The sequence below is a fragment of the Microcaecilia unicolor genome, chromosome 1, assembly GCF_901765095.1.
Source record: "Microcaecilia unicolor chromosome 1, aMicUni1.1, whole genome shotgun sequence".
Lineage (NCBI taxonomy): Eukaryota > Metazoa > Chordata > Amphibia > Gymnophiona > Siphonopidae > Microcaecilia > Microcaecilia unicolor.
The window spans coordinates 246,217,133-246,243,712 of NC_044031.1; the positions used below are offsets into that span (position 1 = coordinate 246,217,133).

Here is a 26,580-nt window from a genome sequence, read left to right on the forward strand (position 1 = left end):
TATATCTAACCCCTCCCCAGACTCAATAGTTGCTCATGTTCTGTGAGAAAGAACAGAGATGAGGTCTTGGTCTCAGTGGTCTATACACCTACAACCATATATCTGCTCAAAGGTTAAGCTCTACAATCTCTTTCTGATAGTAAAACATTGATACTGTCTTCAAATTTAATGATGATTCTTTCAAAAAAACTTTCTTAGTTGCCTTTCTAAGCAGTTTACTTCCATTCATATTGTAGGCCTCCACATCTGACTTCTGTCATTGGGATAAGAATGTTTCCTACCAGGTGACAGCTAAGGAGCTTCTTCAACCCATTCTTCATGACACTGAATCAAACTTTCCACCTTCTTATGTATGAAAGGCCCTTGAAAATGACTGTCCTATCTCCTGTTCATGCCCTGCTCTGTACTCAGTAGTGCAGTATATGCTACATTCCCCTTGCTCTGTTGATACTTCTAAAAAGTTGACCTTAACTTAGAAAGTCTCCAGGATTTGATTGTCCAGTTGTCAAAAAAGGAGAAAAGAATTACAGAAGTCTCTCTGCTATTCCTCCAGAGAACATACTCCCATATGTTAGACTATTCAAGAATAAAGCTTATTGAAACAACCATGCTCACTGCTCATATTATAGGAACCAACTTTCTAAAATTATTTGGGATGTTAAAAACAATGGAAATGACCTCTCCTCGGACACAGTCAAGGAGTATGTTCAGTACTGGGGGTGCTCAAGCACCCACAGCACCCCCAGAACTGATTTCTATGGCTCATATGCTACCTAGTACTTAATTTTTTTCTGCTCAACCTTAAATCCAACTATTTGTCTTTCTACTAAAGGCTGTTTTTAGTACTACTCAGCCTACAGCACATGTGGGATGGAGGGGCTAACAACAGCTCCTGTGAAGGCCGCAACCTGTGAGATGGTAAATATATAGTAATCCTACCAGCTAAATACCCAGGACTCAGTCCATATAAAACTTTAAATAATAAAAAGTTTAAATTCAATCAGGAAAGCTTAAATCATGGATCAGGAAAGCAAATTGCGTAGCACAATAGAAAATGAATTTTGTACGCCTGCACAAACAGACCTAGTCTGATATAATCTTATGTTTCTTCCCAGTTGATGGAGGCTGGTCTTGCTGGTCAACATGGTCCAAGTGCTCGGCAACTTGCGGCGGTGGACACTATATGAGAACTCGCTCTTGCTCCAATCCAGCCCCTGCCTACGGAGGGGACATTTGCCTTGGGCTCCACACTGAAGAGGCACTCTGCAATACCCAGTCATGCCCAGGTATGAAAGTGCTAGAATCTACAACTCTCTGCTCAACCCACCGAGTATCATGTTAACTTTAGCATGCGTAACACCCTGAAAATAGAAAACACCTTACAAGTGACTTGATTGATTGTATTAATCTGTTGTTATTGTTTTAAAATCCCCAGTGAGTCAACTGTAGCTATGCATAAATAATTGTGTGTTTTAGTGCAAAGTACACAAATGAATTTAGCGCATGTGCTTTAGGAAGAGGCCCAAAGAAAACTACTTACAATCTTTTTCACTGAAAGTTAGCAAGTGCGAAGTAAATGTGCTTTAAAGGTCCTCATTTTATAAGTACTGTAAAGATTTGATATGTGCACAAACCGGTACTTAAACGTTTATCTTGTATAAACATCTAAGTCCCCATTTTAGAAAGCCAAGATGTGCAAGTATTAAACTCAAGGTCAGGCAAATGGCAAGGGGGTGTGATCTGGGCATATCTTGGGTGGAGTGAGGGCATGGCAAGTTTATAGATTTTTATTCTCCATTTCAGAAGGGGGCTAATAGACATTTATGCACTGAGTACAGGTGGCATAAATATCTGTTTAAAAAAAAAGAAATGTACAGAATATTGACGTATTCAAAGCTGGCACACAACTGATTATTCTGTTGTAAAAAAAAATAGCATAACCAATTATGTGTTGTAATATAACTGGTTATATTTGCGTTCTTAGAAGCATAACTGGTTATTATCCCGACGCTGTGACAGTGACCAGTTTCCTTGCCAGTTTGGCATGGGGGGGGGGGGGATCGACGATGACAAAAACCACTGGAGGATTAAGGGGGCAACCTTCTACCCAAATCCCTCCAATGGACTGCTGTTGAATAGCAAATGTTTACCAAATCCAAAAGGTGCTTGGTAGCAGATGTAACTTGCGACGTTGATCTTTTGGGAACTAAATGTTTTTCTGTATTTTAGAACACCTCTACATCTCTAGATTCTGTTCTCAAATATTACTGAAATTGAGGACTTCATGACTTGGGCATTTCAATTCTAACTTCTATGTTTTTTCCAAAAGTTTCAAAAAAAATGGGGCTCAAAGTGTCTGAGTACTTTGCCCCTGCCATTTGGGGAGGTGAACATATATTTGAAAACTGAAATAACTACACCATTTATTTCACCCAATCTAAACAACCCACTGTGTTCCTTGTTTTTCTTTGCTACAGCTAGTATTTAGAGTGATTATTTTACTTTCTATGATGCACCCCATACCTATCTCAAAGAGCTTAGAAAGCACAGAAGGAATAGTTAGTTCAGAGTGAGCTCAAAAGATTGGAGGCCACATAGAGAGAGGTTATTTTGATTATTATTGTCCTGTAAACCGTTCAGAACCAGTGGTTGAAACGGTACACAAAACTTTTTATGTTATGTTATGAAAGAAGTCAAGCACCTTGCTCAGATTTACAACCTCTGAGCTCTCTAATAAGGTTTTATTGGGATATATACAGAAAAATATATTTGGTTCATTTTTGGGCAGTTTTCCCTGATTTTCAGGCATTTGTTTTGTTCATTTCACACATTCTGTTTAATAAATGGTCTTGACATGCATTAAAAATTGTAAGGCATACAAATTGGTTATATGTACTTTAGTTCATAAGCTAATGCACATTACATCAGTGCTAATGAAGCGAATGCACAATAGCAAATGTACAGTCTTTGCTCTTGAAGTATCCAGTCCCATGTATGATGCCAAACGCATGATATATGTGGTTGCTCTGGCTGGTTTCAGTGAATCGGAGGCCAGTGGCTGGTAGGACTTTTTCACATGTATTTAATATACTGCTTATAAAATACATTATCTAAACAATCTGGCCTTTGTAACTATAAGTCCTTCTCCTCTCCTCTCCACAGATCATTTTTTCATCTTTCATTTTCCTTTCTCATAGACCTTTTGTCAGGAGAAAACTAATCCTAGGCTCAATTAAGGAGACAGCAGTAGCAGCAAGCTGTGATATGTAGGCTAGGAGTGAGCGAGATATATACACGTGTATGCACTTAAACACAAGCACAAGTTCATAGCTAAGCACATTCAAATGTAAATACCCAGTTACGCATATACTCTTTAAAAGAAAGTATGCACCTATGTTCCTTTATAGAATGGGCACCTGTTCCTAAAGTAACAAAAAGGCTTTGGGAGCAACTCCGCTAAATTATATATGATTACAACTGGGAAGATAGCGGATAATCACAATAAATTGTGAGATATATACATTAATGAGGGAGGGGACCTCAGACTTGTGACAGCTTCTGATCAATGAGATCATATCAATATAGTCACCTCGATATAATCACTGGTCCTCTACCAACCTCCTCCCTGGGTGTTTCATTCATGCGCTTCTAGTGTCTAATATCTGTAATTGCCATACATCACAGCCAAAAATAGAAACCACAGCTACTTAGCTTGTTGCTGCTTGATTAAGGGCCTCCCCAACGGTCCCGTTTCGCCAACTAGGGCTTAATCAGGGAAAGAGAACCCCGCAACTCCTGACTGTGGTACAAAACCTAAAAACAAACGCAAAAAACATCCATTCATTCACATATCTCACAAAATTTAATTTTCAAACCCCAAGAAAGCAATGTGAACAATCACCCAACCCAATGTGACTCACCTAGCAAGCTGTTAATGCCGCAAGGAAAAAACGCGTCACACCTACCCACAATCCTGTGGGAATTTAAACCTCTCTGTGGCGGAAACACCAAAAACAGCTGATTACACAAGATAAAAAATGCTGGACGTCACATCTGTTCCTAAACCCATTACATAATTTTCCTCCATGTACTCAGACTCTGCCCCCTCCTGTATGGCAGATAAGATGTGGGAGCTGATGTGTATGTGTGTTTGAGTTACAGTGATACTCCTATTACTTATAGTATTCTAGAAGTTATATGTGTAAGCGTAAGTCCTGCCCAGACTCTGCTCACATGCACACCCACCTGTCAGATACATGCTCAGTAAGGTTTGCATGTATTCACAGAATAGCATTCAGGCACAAAACTGGCATGTATGCACATATGTAAGAGCATAAGAATAGCCATACTGGGTCAGACCAATGATCCATTTGCCAGAGGTTGTGGTAACAGCGGTTGGTATATCTGGTTTAAAAAAAAGGTTTAGACAAGTTCCTGGAGGAAAAGCCCAAAGTCTGCTATTGAGGCAGACACGTGCTTGCCCTGAGATTGGTTGCACGGAATGTTGCTACTAATTGGGTTTCTGCCAGGTACTTGTGACCTGGATTGGCCACTGTTGGAAGCAGGATACTGGGCTAGATGGATCATTGGTCTGACCCAGTATGGCTATTCTTATGCTCTTACATACAGTATGTGCATACATGCCAGTTTTGTGCCTGAATGCTATTCTGTGAATACATGCAAACCTTACTGAGCATGTATCTGACAAGTGGGTGTGCATGTGAGCAGAATCTGGGCAGGACTTACACTTACACATATAACTTCTAGAATACTATAAGTAATAGGAGTATCACTGTAACTCAAGCACACATATTTAACCAAACTGTGTCATATATAGCATACATGGAATCTAAATATAAATATGTGGAAAGAGATTTACCTTTTTTTTTTTTTTAAATAATGTCCACTTTTCTTTCCTTTTCCTGATGCAGACAGCTGGTCTGACTGGTCAGAGTGGTCTGAATGTGACTCTTCAGGAGTTCAGTTCCGTCTTCGTCAGTGTAATATCCTCTTTCCTGTTGGGAGCCAGTGTTCTGGAAATAGCACTGAGAGCAGGAGTTGCAATTCCGAGTCTAATTTCATTCCAGGTAAGCATAAAGGGCCTGATATTCTGGCCGTGAGAGGTAGCCGAGCTGCCTCACTCGGACAACGCTGAGCCCAGATATTCAATGCCGGGCCATTTCCGGTGACCGGCACTGAATATCCGGTCTATTTTTGGCCACTTTAAACATAACTGGTCAAGCTGATATTGAGCGCTGGCCTGTTATGTTTAAACTGGCCAAAGATATTCCAGGGTTTCACATGGCCAAATATGACTGCCAAACTAGCACTGAAAATCGATGGATAGCCATTTATATTTATTTATTTATTATTTATTTGTTTCATTTGTACCCCACATTTTCCCACCTATTTGCAGGCTCAATGTGGCTTACATAGTACCGTCAAAGGCGTTTGCCCAGTCGGTGGATAACAAATACATAGTTGTATAGTAGGTATTTCCCTGTTCCCGAGGGACTACAACCTAAGATTGTACCTAAGGCAGTGGTGCATTAAGTGACTTGCCCAAGGCCACAAGGAGCACCAGTGGAATTTGAATCCTAATCTTTCTGGTTTACAGGCTGCTGCTCTAACCTCTAGGCTACTCTTCTATTCCTGAAAGGTGATAGGATAGGAGGTAATACCCTTTGGTGAATTGTGAAAAGGCTAAATTGTGAAATATAACCAGCTAGCTGATAACCAGTGAAATTCAGCATAAGATAGCCGGCTATCTCTCACTGAATATCACCAGATAGCCGGCTAAGTACCATTTAACAGGTCTGGTGCCATTCCTGGCCAGTTAAATGGTTTTCAATATCAGGGGGAAAGAAAACACTTTCACCACATCCTTGCTCTACGTGCTGTTAGCCATAGTGTAAGTGCAGAGTGGGATAACACCGCTGCTGTCCCACTCAATAAGATGTTTTTTAAAGGCCCCACCTGAGTTTTCAGTTTAAGACCTTTTATTAGTAAGTGTCTTTGCCTCTTTTGTTGATTATTAGGCATATTTTCAAAGCACTTAGCCTTCCAAAGTTCCATAGGTTTCTATGGAATTTTGGAAGGCTAAGTGCTTTGAAAATATGCCCGATTTAATATTTCCCAAGAAGTTTCAAAAAGCAAATTGTCTGTACTTTCTGAATGGGCTTCTGTTTGTGAATAGGATTGTTACATTGGCAATAATCAAATTACTGGGTTGTATTAACCCTTCTGTACCTTGGGTACAAATTAAAATGATAAACCCTCTGCAAAAGGAAAATACCTACTGTACCTGAATGTAACTTGTTTTGAACTACAACTGAAAAGGGCGAGCAAAATTCAAAATCCTTTCCCTTCATAAAACACAGTGGGGGCAATTCTATAACTGGGTTCCACAGATCTGGCACTTAGATGCAGCATACTGGGCCCAGATTCTGTTATAGAATACTGGTGTAAGTTGGCATCTGAACTCTTACATTAGGTAGGAACAGATGTAAATGGACACGCCTAAATACGGAACTTTAGCATGTAACGTACAGCAATCTGTAAGTTATGCACACAAGTGGTAGACACACCTGTGTCCTGCCCATGTGCTTCCCCCTGTGCATACCCCCATATTTTTACATGCTGGGCGAGTTATAGAATAGCACTTAGCACCCAACGAGCACTTATGCAGTAACAGTTACGTGCATAAGTGTTAGTTTTCTATAATTCTGCATGTAAATGTAGGAATGAGGGGTTATGGGGGCAATTCTATAACTGGGTTCCTACATTGAAGCACAAGTTGCATACATGAATGTACAGAATACCTGCACTTTTGTGAGTAAGTGTATACTTAATGCATGCAGCAAAGCAGGTAAGCACTGTTCTGTAAAGGTGTTCCTTAGTGGCATAGCGCATAAATGCAAGGGTGGTGGTGTTCACATTAGCAAAGCATGGGAGAGGCATGGGCAGTGCTGCCATTTACAAGCACCACTTAGAGTACTGTAAGTTATGCATATCCCTGCCGCATTTATGTTTATCATTTATTAACTTCCTATACTGCTTCATTTGTACCGAGTCGAAGCGGTTTACAAATATTCAAGTTCCAACAATAGCCGGCATGGTTAAAAAGTGAGGTGAAGGAAGCTATTAGAGCTAAAAGAAAATCTTTCCAAAAATGGAAGAAGGAACTGACTGAACATAATAGGAAACATCATAAGGAATGGCAAGTCAAATGCAAAGCGCTGATAAAGGAAGACAAAGAGAGACTTTGAAAAGAAGATTGCGTTAGAGGCAAAAACATATAGCAAAAATTTTTAAGGTATATTAGAAGCAAGAAGCTGGCAAAAGAATCAGTTGGACCACTAGATGGCCGAGGGGTAAAAAGGGCACTCAGGGAAGACAAGGCCATAGTGGACAGATGAAATGAATTCTTTGCTTTGGTATTCACCAAGGAAGATGTGGAAGAGATACCAATAACAGAAATGGTATTCAATGCTGACAAGTCAGAGAAACTAAATCAATTCTCTGTAAATCCTGAAGATGTAATGGGTCAAAAACATTTATTCACTTAATGTGTAATTAAACTCTGGAATTTGTTGCCAGAGAATGTGGTAAAAAGCAGTTAGCTTAGCAGAGTTAAAAAAGGTTTGGCTAATTTCCTACAAGAAAAGTCCATAGACAATTATTAAAATTGGGGAAAATCCGCTGCTTATTTGTAGGATAAGCAGCATAAAATCTATTTTTCTGCTTTGGGATCTTGCCAGGTACTTGTGTCCTGGATTGGCCACTGTTGGAAACAGGATACTAGGCTGGATGGACTTTCGGTCTGTCTTAGTATGCCAACATTTATGCTCTTATAAAATATATCTGTTTGTGCACATACTTGTATAAGCAAGGTTCGATTTCTGCCACTTACACTATTATTTTATAAAGACCCACAGGTACCCATTTGTCCTTATAAAAAAGGGCATAAGTAGGTGCACAGTTGCCCTTTTAAAGCAGGCACCTTGCTGTAAAATGACCCTATTAGAAGTCTATACTACAAAGGAATGTAGAAACCTGTTTCTTTATCGAATACTAGCATAACCATATATATGCCTTTAACCTAGGCATGAGCACTTACACCAACAGTAGAGCTGTCATGTGTATGCCTAAGTTACAGTGAAACATGTCTACGTTATGCACATGAGTCCTGCCCATGCTCTACCCACATGCATCTACTTGTAAAATCCACACTGTATAAGATATGTGTATATTACAGAATAGCAAATAGGTAGAATTTTGGCATAGATGTGCATGTGTGCACATACACTAACATATGCCATTATTCTGAGTTTGGCATGTAGTCAGTACATAAATGTATGCATATACATTATGGATTTAATCTGAATAAATAAATGCACAGTTTTCCCTTTTCATGCTTCATAGAATTTTCAACATGAAATAATGTAGGTACCTCTGCTTTGGAAAATGCACCAAAAAACTGATGCACTTACATTTAAGCCTACTCTTTGGCATGCACAAAGTTGTAGGCTTAATTTATGCGCATATGGGCAGAATTCTCTAAAATGTGCGTATGAATTCAAAACTTCTCTAATCTCAGCACATAAGGGGAAAATTCTATAACTGGATGCCCATAAATAGACACCCGGTAGGAGCCTATTCCATACCTACTTTCCTTTATAGAATACTAGTGTAACAGGTGACATACAGTCCTAGAATTCACGCACAAGCGCTTTTGTCAGTCATACAGATGGCATAAGTTTGTGTGAGAAAGCACTGAAGATGCACATGTAACTTACAGTATTCTAACTTAGAAACATAAATAAAACGTAGACAAAGACCATATGACCTATCCAATCTGCCCAGCCATGCCATCTACTCTCCCTATCATTCCATTGTACTTGTCCCAATCTCTCATGAATTCAGATACTGTTTTAATCTCTACCCACATCCACCGGAAGGCTGTTCTATGAGTTCAACACCCTTTCCGTAAAGAAGTATTTCCTAAGATTACTTCTGAGTCTGCCCCCTTTTACCTTCATCTTGTGTTCCCTCATTCTAGAGCTTCCTTTCAGTGTAAAGAGACTTGTCTCCTGTGCATTGATGCTGCATAGGTATTTAAATGTCTCTATCATATCTCCCCTCTCTTGCATTTCTTCCAAAGAATACATATTGAGATCTTTAGGTCTGTCCCCATATGCTTTATGATGAAGACCACTGACCACTTTAGTAGCTGCCCTCTAGACTGACTCCAGCCTATTTATATCTTTTTGAAGGTATGGTCTCCAGAATTGTACACAATATTCTAAATGAGGTTACACCAGAATCTTATACAGGGGCATCATCACTTCCTTTTTCCTACTGGCCATTCCTCTCCCTTTGCACCCAAGCATCATTCTAGCTTTTGCTGTCACCTTTTATACCTGTTTGGCCACCTAAAGATCATCACATATGATTACACCCAAGTTCTGCTCCTATTTTGTGCACAAACGTTCTTCACCCCTAAACTGTACTGTTCCCTTGGGTTTTTGCAGCCCAAGTACATGCCTCTTCATTCTTTTAGCATTAAATCTAAGCTACCAAGTTCCAGATCATTCCTCTAGGTTCGCTAAGTCCTTCCTCATGTTATCCACACCATCAGGGGTATGTACCCTATTGTAGATTTTGGTTTCATCTGCAAAGAGGCAAACCTTGCCAGACAGCCCTTCACAATATCACTTACAAAATATATATATTTTTAAATGGCCCAAGAACCAAACTTTGCAGCACACCACTGGAAACATCCTTTTCCTCAGAGTGAGCTCCATTTACTGCTACTCTCTGTCGCCTTACAGTCAACCAGTTCCTAACCCAGTCAGTTACTTTAAGGTCCATATTGAGGGCACTCAATTTATTAATGTCATCTATGTGGAACTATGTCAAAGGCTTTCCTAAAATCTAAATACACCACATCTAGTGCTCTCCCTTAGTCCTTCTCTGTGGTCACCCAGCCAAATAAATTAATCAGATTTGGCTGACAAGATCTGCCTCTAGTAAAACCATGTAGCCTTAGGTCCTGTAGTCCACTGGATTCCAACAACTTTACTATTCTCTATTTTAAAAGTGTTTCTATTAATTTACTTATCAAAGAAGTCAGACTATTGGCCTGTAGTTCCCAACCTCTTTTTCACTTCTGCTTTTGTAGAGTGGGAGCACATTTGCTCTTTTCCAGTCCTCCGGGCCCACTCCTGACTCTAGAGAAGAATTGAAAAGGTCAGCCAGCGGAGCTACTAGAACTATGGTGCTTATTTTAGAAACAATAGTTGTGTTTTAGACATCCATTTATTTATGTTACATTTATACCCCGTGCTTTCCCACTCATGGCAGGCTCAATGTGGCTTACATGGGGCAATGGAGGGTTAGGTGACTTGCCCAGAGTCACAAGGAGCTGCCTGTGCCTGAAGTAGGAATTGAACTCAGTTCCCCAGGAACAGAGTCCACCACCCTAACCACTAGGCCACTCCTCCACATCCATAAACTGACAATTTAGAAATTCAAATAACATGAACATCTAAAGTCCAATTTTACAGAGCTGAGATATGTACATCTGAAACTGAAATACAACCATATGGCATGGGTGTGTGGCTTGGGCAAGACTTGAACGGGCATAACATATAAACCTTCATTCCCCATTTCAGAAGGGGAGTGAAGGTCCATGTTCTAACAGATGGGCATCAGGACTTAGACCTAGGACATGAAGGCAGCACTTTTTGGAGAGAGCAGTAAGTGATGGCACACTGTGTAAACTGCAAAACATAACACAGAGTAAGTGTAAAGCCTGTGTGGTACATGCAGGGAGCTTGCCCTGTATCTGGCTTACATGCACTGCACGCGGCATTCATTGCACCCACTCCACTCACAAAAGCATTAGAGAAACAAGCCACAGTGGCATACACCACAAACTCATGTCCCTTCTCCACAACCTGCTCCCAATATGTCAGCACCTTCACCAGTGACGTTCCTAGCCTGGATGGCACCCGGGGCGGATCGCCGATGCGCCCCCCCACCCGGGGGCACGCCACTGGGGGGTTGCCGCGGTACATGCCTGTCGGCTCCGAGTTCGCTAACTTCGCTCGTTCGCTGCAGCTCCCTCTGCCCCGGAACAGGAAGTAACTTGTTCCGGGGCAGAGGGAGCTGCAGCGAATGAGCGAAGTTAGCAAACTCGGAGCCGACAGGTGCGCGCCGTGGCACCCCCCAGTGGCATGCACCCAGGGCTGACTGCCCCCACCGCCCCCCCCCCTTGGTACGCCACTGACCTTCACCCAAACCCCCTGCCTCAATGTAAGCCCCTTCACCAAAACCTCCCCCTCAATGTCAGCACCTTCATCCAAACTCCTGCCCCACCCATGTCAATACCTTCACCTGAACCCTTGCCCCCCTTCACCCCCCCTCCTAAGTTAGCACCTTCACCTAGCTCCAAACTCCACCCCTGGATATATCTGTCAAACCCCCCAACCCCTCCTCCCCTTTCTGGGACCTACGTGGGATCTTTATTGGTTGTTCAGTGGTAGTTTCACAGTACTGTCGCTAGGAGAGAAATGCGCCATTTAGATCCCAGTGCCATCCTGGGCAACACCTGAGGGGAGCTATAAATGTTTTCAGTAGTTCACTGCCTAATATTTGTAGATCACCTGATCATTTGCAGCTCTAGAAAGAGGTGATGGAATTTTCAGTTTCTCTATTGGCTCCACCCAAAGCAATTGCCCAAAGGGGAAAAATACCACCAGAAATTCTGTAAGGGAAAAAATAAACTATGGAAAACGTGAATAAATCATATTTAAGGCCATCTGTTCTTTTGTAATTCCTGTGGATTGATCGGAATTTCAAAGCATATCGGTGTATGGCCATGAATAATTACTCCAAAAAGCAGATCATGAATTAAGCACTGGCATTTTCTATTCATTAACCTGCAGTAGTGTAGCATTCTCATTACCCTTATTTTGATTATTATTAATTGTAGAAATATCTGTGGCAAGATCCAGCAGCATAGAAGAAAAAAGATGTGGTGGTAAGTTTTGTTTCCCTGTCATATTAAGCTTTGTTGGAAATTTATGGGTGTTTGCATTTGCCTGGTCTCATATTTTCTCTTTTGTTCTCACTGTTTCCATATGTGTTGTAACAGAGCAGGCTTCTAAACTGAGATACAGACTGAAGTAGACTGAAATAGCTGTGTTATGCAGGCCCCAGCTGAATATTCTCCAAGACCAGCATATGGTCCAGTGGCCAGAACAACAAAATTTAGCCCAGCACTGAGTATCCAGGGCTAATTTAGCTGGTGACAGTGTTTTAAAAAAACGTTGACTGCTGCAGGCTTAGTATCATCCAGACTCATCTTAGACTGTCCAGCCCTTCTCCTCTCAAGGTTAAAGACACACAGACAATACAGACACAAACTCCCCATTCACACAGGGGCTGGAAAGAACTGCATAAACCATGCTCCGCATGCTTTCCCCACTTGCCTTTCCTTTGTAAAGACAATCCACTTCCCTCCCTGAATGACTCCTGAGTAAAACACTGGGAGTGCAGAATGATTTCCTCTTAAAAGGACAACAATAAAAGTTGGTCCTGCTCTGCCATTTTAGGGCAATGCTATTGAAAGTTTTTTGCTGTTGCCTCTGTAAACTTATTCTAGCTTCTCATGTGGCATACTTCTATGACACATAAAGGGTTTTTTTCAACATATGCAAATGCTGTATAGGAACCTGTTTTCTAACAGATGTTAGTACACAAATGCATGTTAATGCATGTTGTTAGTAAACAGAGTCCAATAAAATGAGAGCTGCAATAAAGTGATCCCATTCACATATGTGAATAGCATGTGTTAATGGGAAGATTTTACCCTGGCTTACTAAATCAGCCCTTCAGAATTACTGTGCACAAAACAAAATAGAAGAAGGTGGCTAATGAAAAGGAGTCTGCTGAGTCTTGAAAAATGAAAGATGCATTCTCTAGTAATAAGAAGGGAAATGTGAGACATGTCTAGCAGGCTCCAATACAGTACAAGCAAGTAGCATATTTAATGGATAGAATTTCAAGAACAAAGGGATATTTTCCTGGTTCTCATCTGTAGAGGAGACACAGAGGAGAGTAGGGTGGTCAGATCTTCGCTGCCCGAACCCAGGAACGAGGAGAGGACCAGAAGAAAGAGGAAACATAAGTGTAGGACACTCTCTGATAAGTGGGAAGGCAGGAGTAAAGCTGAGGTCTAGTAGGGACTGGAGTAAATGAAGAAGTGCTAATGAGGGATCATGTGATGGTTACCTCCTAGGAAGCAGCACAGGAGAACAACTCTGATGAAAACCTGCAAATATCAGCATGTTTTTCTTATCCCTTATGATATCTCTGCTCCTGTGGGTTTAGTAGTGCAGGAATAGCATGTTTCGAAAGAGGTATGTCACAAAAACCTCAAAGCATACCCAAGATAAAGCCAGAATGAGTGAGGCTAAGATGGTGGATGGGCCTACAATGGTCACCACACCAGCAGAGAATGGGCCCAAGAGATTTCCCGCATGGTCACCTTTGCCCTCGAGGACTGCCTCAATAAATTCAGTCGGCGGTGGACAAGATAAATAAGAAATTTGATTTTCACTCAAGACATTTATCGGAGGTGGCCACTAGGGTCTCTGAGCACAAAAATGTAGCCCAATGGATGGTGCTTCAGATCAGGGAACTAAATAAAGAAACTAGCAATCTCCAAGAGCAATTGGAGGAACAAGAAAACCGAAATAGATGGAACAACCTTTGGGCTATCGGTCTACCAGAGTTCATGCCAGACTTGGAACTGTATAAATTCTTCAGTGCCTGGCTCCTGAACCATCTGGGTCTTGAAGATAGTGGCGTAAATTTTTCTTGTGATCGGGCTCATAGAATTGGTTTGAAGAGTGAAGCAAACCATATACCCAGATCACAATGGATCTATGCTCTCTCCTGGATCTCCATCTTGAGTACACAGTACCAAATTAAATCCAACTACTTGTTCCCTTGACCCTTTCCCCTCCCCCCTGGCTAAAATTACCATCTCTAGGGATTCTTCCTTTTATACATGCTATTATCGCCAACAGTCTTGTTACTGGTACTGCACTATCAGCATAGAAAATTGCTGTCATCTCCCATCTGAATAAAGTTAGTTTTTTGAAGTCTAGAACCTTCACTTTTAAATGAACCCTCTGCACACCATCTTAATATTAAACCATACCATCTGGTGATCACTGAATGCCAGATGATCACTTAATATACCATCAGAAACATTCTCCTCAATAGTAAGCAATAAGTCCAGTATGGCCCCATCCTGCATGGGTTCCATTGTCAAGTGCTGGAATAGTTCTCTCTGTAGAGAATCCAGGATCTCCCTGCTTATAAAAGACACTGCAATAGGGATACCCCAGTCAATATCTGGCATATTAAAATCACTTAGTAGTAGTACTTCCCCTTCCACAGCTATATTGTGAATGTCTTCAATTAAATCTCTGTTCACTTCATCTGTTAGTGAAGGAGGCCTGCATATCACACCAATGTAAATACATTTGCCATTCCCTCTTTCCAGATTGACCCACAGTGCCTTTTCCTTACCCTGTAGGTCATGCAATTGTAAGGCATTAATATTATCTGTAATAAATCCTGAACAGATTATAGCCCGGTATAACTACATCCCATTTCTGAACTTAAATATCACAGATGGAGTCCAGGCACTGAGTTACATTATTGTTGCTAACTTGGAATTAAGTTCTCATCGAGGGTTAAAGGGCAAGGCCACCAAATGATGTGGATTGTTTAGCACCTAGGAGCACGACTATTTTGGAGTTCACTACCCCCCCCCTTTTTTTTTTCTTTTACTGACTACTGTCATTCTACTATTTATGTACAGTAGAAATGAGGGTGGGGTCTAAAGAATTGCTCCTCTCACGTGCAGTGATGAAGCTGCATCATATTTTTTGTCTATGGGTCACCTTAAACGCTGTTTTAGTGGCTCTCCTCATGGCTACACAGGGACTTCTGCATAGTGATGAGCCGGTCTGGGGATCTTGCCATTTTTATATAGATAGATAGATAGATAGATAGATAGATAGATAGATAGATAGATAGATAGATATGTGTGTATATCTACTATAATAAAAAGCACCTCCAACATTCTGAAGCTAACTCCGTGGCTTCACTGAAGGGTTCGTAAGTTCGTAACTGTGTAGCCACCTCTCTCTGCCCGTGTGTCTCTGCCCCGCCTTCGCATCTAAACGTGATGACGTCGAGGGCGGACCCCGCCCTCGCATCAAAACGTGATGACGTTGAGGGCAGGTAATCAGACAGCACTGGACACATCCAACGTTCTGAAGCTGACTGTGGCTTCACTGAAGGGTTCAGACGGCATCTTAAAAGAGTGGGAGAAAAATAACGCCTTTCGAAAATGAGCTCCGTTTCAATAATATGGATTGTTCACCTTTACAAATGTAGTAAGGTAACTTTGTTGAAGGAGAAAAGGGAGCATTTCCCAGGTGACCTTTACTGCTACAGCACGCTGGCTCTCAGCGCCCGACAGAGGGAGGGAGACCCTGGAACTGGGATGGAGGGAGGAAGGCCCTAGAACTGGGAGGGAGGGTGGAGGGCCACCCTGGAACTGGGAGGGGGCGACCCTTGAACTGGAAGGGAGGGAGGGGGGGACACCCTGGAACTGGCAGGGGGCGGTGACCCTGGAACTGGGAGGGAGGGTCCATACTATCAAGTGGAATAGGGATATAGGGATATAGGGAAAGACTTCACACACCCCAAATTTCTGGAACTGTTCTCCACCATATATTAGATAGTTAAATTGGCAGAAACAGAATTCCAGATGCTTCATGGAACTTACTTTCCTCTAGAGAAGGGTGCCATTCTTGGCCTGTGAGAAGAGGGAACTTGTCCAAAATGTAAACCTGATGAAGGAATGTTGGTACATTCTGTTTTTGGAGTGTCCCACATTAACTTCATGGAGCCGGGTCTTATCGATTATTGACACAGTAGTTCACAAACAGGTTGAGTGGGACTACAGTATACTTAGAGGGGCATAATTGAAAGGGACGCCCAGTTTTGTTGAGGACGTCCTCACAAAACGTCCTGATGGAGGGGCGGGAAAACCCGTATTATCGAAAAAAAATGGACGTCCATCTTTCGTTTCAATAATACGGTCGTGGAAGCCCAAATCTTGAAATTTAGGTCGTCCTTAGAGATGGTTGTCCCTAGACTTGGTTGTTTCTGATTTTCAGTGATAATGGAAACCAAGGACGCCCATCTCAGAAACGACCAAATGCAAGCCCTTTGGTCGTGGGAGGAGCCAGCATTTGTAGTGCACTGGTCCCCTTCACATGCCAGGACACCAACTAAGCACCCTAAGGGGCATTGCAGTGGACTTGATAAAATGCTCCCAGGAACATAGCTCCCTTACCTTATCTGCTGAGCCCCTAACCACCCCCCCCCTAAAACCCACTACCCACAACTGTACACCACTACCATAGCCCTTACAGGTGAAGGGGGGCACCTAGATGTGGGTACAGTAGGTTTCTGGTGGGTTTTGGAGGGCTCGCTGTTTCCTCCACAAACATAACAGGTAGGGAGAGAGATGGGCCTGTATCCACTTGCCTGAAGTTCACTGCACCCACTAAAACTGCTCCAGGGACCTGCATACTGCTGTGATGGAGCTAAGTATGACATCTGAGGCTGGCAAGAAATAATTTTAAAGATGTTTTTTGAGGGTGGGAGGGGGTTAGTGACCACTGGGAGAGTAAGGGAAGGTCATCCCCGATTCTCTCTGGTGGTCATCTGGTCATTAGGCCACCTTTTTGTGCCTTGGTTGTAAGAAAAACAGGACCAGGTAAAGTCGTTCAAGTGCTCGTCAGGGACGCCCTTTTTTTTTCCATTATGGGTCGAGGACGTCCATGTGTTAAGCACGCCCAAGTCCCTCCTTCGCTACGCCTCTGATACGCCCCCTTGGACTTTGGCCGTCCCTGCGACGGAAAGCAGTTGGGGACGTCCAAAATCGGCTTTCGATTATACTGATTTGGACGACCCTGAAAATGCGCCTGTTAGGAGAGCAAATGAATTTAATGGCTCAAAACCTTTCTATACCACAAAGGAAATTTATATATATATCTCCTTTTTACTAGTAAAAAAAAAAACCCACAAAATCAAAATAATACTACAGTATTGGGCCTCTGAGAAGGTAGTGTCATTTCACAGATGGCAGCAAAGAATGCAAGAAATATTAAAATTTGAAATATGCATGTACCACAACACCAAATATAGGTTTTATACCCCAGTTATTAGTAACTAGGTATCATTGCATAAAATAGGGCCTCTGTTAAAACAGCACAAATTAGTAGTGGTAAAATTACACATCTTAACAGTAGCCCATGTTGATAACTGCACTCCTTAATCACTATTTGATTTCCTTGCCAGAGCTTGGTCTTCACTACTTAGTGTCTTGTGCTTTGGCTGTCTGCTTCTCGTTATGTTCTATTCACCTCAATATACACTTTTTTATTATTATTATTATTTATATTTTTCAAGCATCAGTGCAGAGGAGTAAGGTATACAAATAAAATGAACCCATAAGCCAGTAGCAGCTTATCTCATCTAGAAGTCTCTAACAATAGTGAAAAACACAAGGTATGATCATCATGAGAGATACAGACTTCCAACCAAAGTCATGCAGTGAAGCATCACAGATTAAGTTCAGAAAACAGCAATCCTCCCAATACAAGGTATATATATCCCCAAAACTCCCCTGCACCGACATTTTAGGATATAAAAAAAAGAACGAACAACCATACAACCGACACTTAAAACATTCCATTAGTCCCTCCATACACTCGCACAATCATGCATCACTCATGCCACTTCTATCCCCCCTTATGTTGGGTTATCAAACTGTCTGCTACAGCATTCTGAAATGTATGCCAAAGGGCCACATATTGCAGTTTGTCTAGCTTTGGTCCACTTATAGTCCACAAATAAAATCAAACTCCATGGAAAGCTACCTGTGGAGTACCTCAAGTATCACCATTATTACCAATATCAACATGATGATGATCCCACTGGCAAAGTCCCTATCCAACCGAGGCCTCAACCCGTTCATCTATGCAGACAATGTCACAATCTACATTTCCTTCAGTCATGACTTGACAGAAATAATCAATGACAGCCTGAACATCATGGACTCCTGGGCAACCTCATTCCAACTGAACACTGAAAAAACACACTGCCTCATCCTCTCATCTCAACATAACAAGTACAAACCCACAACCATAAACACCCCAGAACACACCCTCCCTACCTCAGACAGCCTAAAAATACTCGGCATCATAATTGACCGCAACGTTACCCTTGAGAGCCAAGTAAACTCTGTAATAAAGAAAATGTTCTACTCAATATGTAGAAACTTAAACGAATAAAACCTTTCTTCCCGAGGGAAATTTTTCTAAACCTAATACAATCAATGGTTCTAAGCCATGCAGATTACTGCAACGGAATCTATGCGGGCTGTAAAGAACAACTCGCAAAAAAACTCCAGACCGCCCAAAATACATTTGCCAGGCTGATATTTGGTAAAACATGCTTTGAAAGTGCTAAACCCCTCCGAGAGAAGCTACACTGGCTCCCAATCAAAGAACAGATCATCTTTAAAATTTGCACTTTGGTCCACAAAATTATCTACCGCGTAGTCCCAGAATACATGACAGACCTTATAGATCTAACAACCAAAAGCAGAATCGGATCATCACGATCTTACCTAAACTTACATTACCCAAATTGCAAAGGACTGAAATACAAAACAACTTACGCATCCAGCTTCTCCTACATAAGCGCCCAACTATGGAATGGACTCCCAAAAGCTGTGAAAATAATCCATGACCATCTAAACTTCAGGAAATCGCTAAAAACCACCCTCTTCAAAAAGGCTTACCCCACCGATCCAACGTAAATCCCAGCAACACAACATAACCAATGATCGTACTGGACAATATACAATCTTCATTCCCTTTGACCCTCATGGTGCCTGATACACACCTACCTCATTCGACCACAATATAACCTTGTATTTGTTATCAACCGACTGGCGAACACCTTTACGGTACTATGTATGCCACATTGAGCCTGCAAATAGGTAGGAAAATGTGGAGTACAAATGTAACAAATAAATAAATACATATTTATTTATTCCACTTATACTCCACTTAAATAACAGATAAGAGGAATAAATACATAATTCTATATAGGAATCCATGCAAGAAATAGTAGCCATGGTGTGAACAGACATGGCCCCCTTCCTGATAAGACACACTGACACCAGCTAGTAAGAGGTAAGAAACAATCCCCCAGACTACCACAGCCCCAAAAAACCCATCCAAAACTACCCCTAATCCCCAAACCACCCCTAAAAGTACTATTACTACTACTACTACTTATCATTTCTAAAGCGCTACTAGATGTACACAGCGCTGTACACTTGAACATGAAAAGTACCTCAAATCCTACCTGCTCAAGCCCCCCCCCCCAAAATGCCACCCACAGCTATTGCCACCCACAGCTATTCTCACCCACTAGCTAGCCACACCACCCCAAAATTACCAGGTGCAACTATCCTACCCCTTAAAACCAAGCATCACAACTACCTTTTTCCACATCAACTACTCCACAAAACTAGCTCCTTGCAACCACTCCTACCACCAGCTGCCTCACTGTCAAAATTACCCCAAAACACCAATATTACCTTCCTGCAACTATCCCCCACTTCTACCAACTAACCCACCTGTCAAAACTATCCCTTGATCTACCACCCCCAACTATTCCATCCCCTAAATCTACCCTACTACTATTATACACTTCAGCTACTCCCACCCCCTAAACTATCCCCTGCAATTACCCCCTACCCCTCTAAACTAACCTCTTCAATCCCCATCTGCAGTCAACCTCCATAATTACTCCTATCCCTGGCTAAGCCATTCCCTAATACTATCTCCACATCTACCCCTCAAACCTCAAATACCCCACTCCCAGAACTGTCCTCTCTCCCCAACTACACCCATACACATAAACTACTTCTGCGACTTCCTCCACCTCCAAAGCTACCCCATCTACCCCATCCTCTGCTACCTGTAACCACCCCTACATACCCCAATCCATCAACTCTTCACCTCCAAAACCATCCCACCCTTATTACTGACCCCCCACATACCCCACCCCTTTTACTCTTTACCCTCTACCTACCCCACCCACACAGCTACAGTACCTCCTCACCCTCCAAAACTACCTGCCCCCTCCCTCTCATTAAAGTCAAAGGTACAGAGAGACTACACAGCTACACACATGGAGGGGTTGGAAATAATCCCTTGATTCATGCTACACATGCTTTCCACACTTCTTCACCTTTAAAATTTGCAGAGCCTTGTATGGATTCTGACTTTTCTTTACTCTGCCTTCTGCCTGACATTTGGTTTTGTTTGTTTTATTAAGACAGAAATTGCCTTTTACTAAGACAGAAATTGCCAAATGAATTCCATGTAGGTAGAACATGTTCATTGCAGTTTAACTGGTTCTTACTTCTGCATGTAATAACAGATCAACATCCAATACTAAGCAGTGCAGTTTTATAAGAAAGCAAAACACACAAATGCTGTATCGACTTGCATGCTGGACTTGGCCATTTGTATACTTGTTTTTGACAATTGCTGTTTTAATTAGAGCATTTGCCCATTTTAATTTAGGAGTTATGCACAAAATATCAGAGGCGAATGCCGAGCCTGGGCAATTGTTTAAGCATGTGTTCATTTTTGTGAACAGAGCCACCATTGTTTACAAGCCAGCCCTATCGTTTTATCTTTCTGTAATCAAAAATTGCTACATGAAACAACAGGGCTATGCCAAAATGAGTAAAAATATTAGTGGCCTGAGCCAAGTGAGTTTCATACAAGATGGAGATTTCATGTTGCATTGTTCAGCATGATAGATGAGAAACAATACCTGTTACTGGCAGTAAAACATTCCAGCCTAATGAGCTTGAATGTTTAATTGTAATAAAGTCGATGCAGAAAGGTTTACTCTCCTGCTTTTCAAAGCTTGCTTGTCGGAGTAATATATAGTGCCGCAACAGGTGGAGATTACAAAAGAAATTGACTAAAATTGGAAAAATGGTATGAATAGCTTTTTTATAGAAAATGCAATTTAACCTGTAGAATTAGGTATTATTTCAAGATGCTGCCAAGGAAAGCTAAGTCTTCTTCAAATTGTAAAACATAATGTGAAATGTTTTGTGTAAAAATGTGATAAAGGGTATGTATAGATATTTAAGGCATTAATTTTTGGCTTATGTTGGCATACAATATAACCATTTAAATAACATAAAATGCTCAATTATAATCTGCAAAGATATTGAATTCAGCGGAGTTGCAGCTGCTCCTCCATTATATGAAAACTGTTATAACTACAATAATTCAAATGACTTTATTAGAATATGCTGTTCTGAATCACGTTCCATTTCCATTGCATACAAATTTTTAAAAGCATGTTCTAATCAACATAATAACATCATTCTGGGACCTCTGCACTAAAGTGTAGCATGCATCTGGAATAGCGTGCTATGCATATGAAGAATAATTTTATATGGGGGCACCTAACTTAAGAGGGCCTTAGGTGCTAATTTATAAAGACACAGAAGTGCCTAGGGGCCCTGTTTACTAAGCCACACTATAAGCGTTCTACCGTTTTTAGCATGCGCTAACACTAGAGACACTCATAGGAATATATCAGTGTCTCTAGCGTTAGCGTATGCTAATTTTTAGTGCATGCTAAAAATGTTAGCTCACCTTAGTAAACAGGGCCCTATGTGTCTTTATCAAATACTAGCATAAGTGGCAGAAATCATGCCTACATTGCAGGCACAGATATTTACACCTGCTTGAGAGCAGCTTTAGCTATCCTTGGCTAGATTATTTAAACGCACGCTTCAATTAGTCTATAAGTGAGTCCCATCCTCTTCCTGCCTTTTGTACTGTTACTAGTCTCAGGCTGATCTGGTACACCCCAGTTGGTCTGCTATGAATGTCCCTGCTCTGATTAGTTCCTCAGCTTGGAAAACAGGCGGCTGAGAGGAGATATGATAGAGGTCTATAAAATAATGAGTGGAGTTTAACAGGTAGATGTGAAGCGTCTGTTTACGCTTTCCAAAAATACTAGGACTAGGGGACATGCAATGAAGCTACAATGTAGTAAATTTTAAATAAATCGGAGAAACCTTTTCTTCACTCAATGTGTAATTAAACTCTGGAATTTGTTGCCAGAGAATGTGGTGGTTAGCTTAGCAGAGTTTTAAAAAGGTTTGGACGGCTTTCTAAAGGAAAAGTCCATAGACCATTATTAAATGGACTTGGGGAAAATCCACTGTTTCTGAGATAAGCAGTATAAAATGTTTTGTACATTTTTGGGATCTTGCCAGTTATTCGTGACCTGGATTAGCCACTGTTGGAAACAGGATGCTGGGCTTGATGGACCTTTGGTTTTTCCCAGTATGGCAATACTTAAGTACTTATGTAGTGTGCATCTCTGCCTACTGGCTTACTGTGCCTGTATAAAACTTGAAACTCCCCTCTCAGCATGCCCTCAAATAGGCCTTCTGTGAATCTCTGATTGCTTTGTTGTTTGTTGCTTCTTGGTGTTTGACCCCTGCTAGTCTGCCAGTAATGAACCTTTTCCACCTCCCTGCTAGTCTGCCAGTAATGAACCTTTTCCACCTTTCCAGACTCTGTTCTGTTACTGACATCATCTATGCATGCTGATTTAGATTTGGTCCCACACCTAGCACTTCTCCTTCCTTTGCTTTCTACCAGACATCTGGTGTCTGTGCCTTTCTGCTGGGAGCCCCTTGGGCCTGTACCTGAAGTTCTAGCACTCCTTGAGTACCAGAGGGTACAACCCAAAAAGAAAAGGCGATGTTAAAGGGGATACTCAGTGAGTATCTGGATAAGTTCTCCATTTTACATGAATCACAGTCGGGATTCCGTCCCCATCATAGCACTGAAACTGTGCTCGTCGCAATTCTGTCAAACTTCAAACAAGAAATAGCTTTAGGGAAAAGCATTCTTCTTCTACAATTTGACATGTCAAGTGCTTTTGATATGGTGGACCACACAATCCTATTAAGACTCCTCGATTACTTCGGAGCCGGTGGAAATGTACTAGCATGGCTGAAAGGTTTTTTAACCTCCAGAACCTACCAAGTAAAATCCAACTCAAGGTTATCCCCTTCGTGGCAAGCTGGCTGTGGTGTGCCTCAAGGCTCACCTCTTTCCCCTACTCTCTTCAATGTAATGCTGATTCCCCTGGCCACAGCCCTTTCAAAGCTTGGTCTTCACCCATTTATCTATGCAGATGACGTCACTATCTACATCCCTTTTAGGACAAATTTCTCCGAAATAACTAATGAAATCAGCCTTGGAATAAACACCATGCTCACTTGGATTAACGCATTTAAATTAAAACTTTCCTCTCCCTTTAACAGATTCAAACCTGCTACCTTAAACGCACCTGGCCTTACCCTGCCAATCTCTGAGAGTCTACGAATACTAGGAGTATTTGTTGACTGAAACTTAACACTGATGGATCATACCAACTCAACCACCAAGAAAATATTCTTCTCTCTCTGGATTCATAAATGATTAAAGCCTTATTTCCCAAGACAAGTATTTTGTAATTTAGTCCAATCGCTAGTCTTAAGCCGAATCGATTACTGTAATGGCATATACGCAGGGTGCAGAGACCTACTTCTCAAAAAACTACAGAGTGCCCAGAACACAGCGGCTCGACTAATCTTCGGTGCATCAGAGTTCAAAGGTTCCAGACCACTTGGTGAGAAATTACACTGGCTTCCTGTACAGGAGCGAATAACGTTTAAAATTTGCACCCTAGTCCTTAAGATCCTCTACAGAGAAGCTCCAGCTAATATGGATGCCCTTGTCAACTTGCCACCAAGGAATTCACTTAGATCTTCTCGTTCATACTTAAACCTCCATTATCCTATGTGTTCTGGTCTCAAGTATAAAACCACATATGCTTCCACCTTTTCCTACATCAGCACTCATTTGTGGAATGCATTGCCTAAATCTGTAAAAACGGTTCAATATTATCTGACTTTCTGGAAGTCTCTCAAGACCTACTTATTTGGGCAAGCTTACCCTAAAGATCCAGTCCTGCATCCGTGATTCCTGGACTACAAATCCTATAAAGATTTTGTGAATTCAATTACTTTATCTTGCCCCTGTAACTTTACGCCATCCATATCGCTTTCACTTTATTGTACTTTACTGTTTGTTTCCTAAATGTTGTAAGCCACATTGAGCCTGCCAGTGGTGGGTAAACGTGGGGTATAAATGATATAAAATAAATAGTAAATAAATAGATGAAGAAGCATGTCACTGGCTGCTGGTGTTCTCAAAAGTGGAACTAGCTATGGCATTACCTGAGCCATAATGGAGCCAGAAGAAGCTCCACTCTGTCAAACCCTTCCCAGGGAGTTTGCTTCTGACCCTCCACCCACCGTTGATCCACAAGTGATAACTGGTATGGTGCAAGCCATTACTGACTTGTAAATGAATATGCTGGAGGTTTTGTCTTTAGTGAGACTGTGTTCAAGTTTCAGTGAGCCTTGCTCCTACTTCGGATGCCAAAGTGCCCTTCCCCGATCAGTTCTGAAGGGTTTGGAGTACCTTCCACACCTTTATATAGAGCTGTAAATTATACCTGGTTATGACACCAAATTCCTACCCCATGGACCAAAGGAAAATAGTGTTCATGGGGTCCACATTGCAAGGAGACCTGTAGACCTAGGCCCTCACCATATCCAAATAAAGGGGTCCTAAAGTTGCCCCCCCCCCCACACACACACACCTTGACTCCTTTTTCCAAGCCATAGCAATGGTATACAGGACCTATTTCAAAGTGACTCTGTGTGCCCTCTTCTAAGGGAAATATTCTATCAAGTGTAGGCCATGGAGCCCCATATTATATGGAATTTATGAGCCCCGATGAAATGGATAGGGTTGACAGAGGCAGAAAAAGAGGCTGTATCCCATGTAATTGGTTTCTCTAATACCTTAGATAGCCTAATCCAGTTAACCATCTAGATTGATCTCAGGCAGTGAGAAAGGAGGGTAGAAAACACCAACTCCTCTAAATTCCTGTAGCATCACCTCTTGCTATGGTGTCAATGGTTACACCCAGTGAAGAACCCATGCAAAGTGGTGATACTAGTCTATCCCTAGAGGAGAAGCTCTGGAATTTGGCTCCAGCCTTTGTATTATAGCAGAAAAGGACATCTTATTATAATTGCCCATGGAAGGCAGAAACCTTTCATGCCTAGATGGTGCCAGAAGAACCCATCTAGGTATCCAGAACTTAGGTTCAGGTTCACTTTATTTGGTATACTGTCAATGCATTGACAACATAAGTGGTTTACAATGCAAAAAAGGAGGTATTAAGTAAAATAACAAAAACTTCAACCAGTCAACCATATATAATAAACATAAAACTGATACAGGCACAGAAAGAAACAATTCTCTCTTTCTGCTGATGCTTGTAGGATCTCTCTTTCTCTCTCTGTAGCCACTCCCTGGAAAGGACATTCCATCCTGACTTGAGCTTTCTGGACTCAGAAGCAGCAGGTAATTGGATATAACACTTGATGAGTGGTTTGGTCTCCCATGGGAGACATTGCCTGTGATGGTTCAGGAAGTAGTGATTGACAAAAGCCCCATGACCAAAGGCTTCATTTACGCTTTCACTCAAGATCGACTCATGGTGAGCTGCCTCTATAAGGAGACCATGGCTTTCCATCTCAAGCCATGTTCATTTTCTCCAGTCGTCTTGGGACTACTCTACCTACATTTGCACAATCCTACCATAAATTGGAGATCTGAGAATATTCTTGCTTGGAGCTCTAAGTGTTATAAAACATGTAATACCCATCCTGTTAAAATAGCTACCACCCTGTTCAGAAGTCTGCCAAATGCATATGCAGAATTTGCAGATACATACTGTAAAAAAGAAGCAAATTGCCTCCTCACAGACCTTACAGTTGTTCCTTGACCTGTTACCAGGTGAGATGCCTCTGAGGGGCAAGTTATACTCACTGAACAAGCCCAAATCTAAGGCCATGAGGGACTTCATTCACAATAGTCTCAAGAAGAGATTCATTAGATCCTCTATATCACCAGCTGGAGCAAGGTTTTTTTTTTTTTTTTCTGAATCTAAGAAGAACTATGAGCTTACACTCCTCTATTATCTACAAGGGGTCTCAACAAGATCATGATTAAAAATCAGTACTCCCTTCCCCTAATAGCCAAATTATTCGATCAAGTGAAAGGTGCCTAGTTGAGGTGTATTACTTGATTTGAAATTAGGGTAGGAGAGGAATGGAAAACAGCTTTTAACACCTGGGATGGGCACTCTGAATACCTGGCGATGCCCTTTGGGCTATGTGATGCCCCTCTGTCTTCCAAGATTTCATCAGTGATGTCCTCAGAGATA

General features: G+C 41.7%; 1 protein-coding gene across 3 annotated transcripts in view; it reads left to right on the plus strand.

Moving 5' to 3' along the window:
* SEMA5A (semaphorin 5A) overlaps positions 1 to 26,580 on the plus strand; it is a 976,513-nt gene that overhangs the window by 944,476 nt on the left and 5,457 nt on the right. For all 3 annotated transcript variants that reach the window (XM_030205332.1, XM_030205321.1, XM_030205342.1), the window contains 3 exons: positions 1,116 to 1,286; positions 4,932 to 5,087; positions 11,999 to 12,046. In XM_030205332.1, the coding sequence (XP_030061192.1) occupies positions 1,116 to 1,286; positions 4,932 to 5,087; positions 11,999 to 12,046 (375 nt within the window). The remainder of the gene's footprint in view (positions 1 to 1,115; positions 1,287 to 4,931; positions 5,088 to 11,998; positions 12,047 to 26,580) is intronic.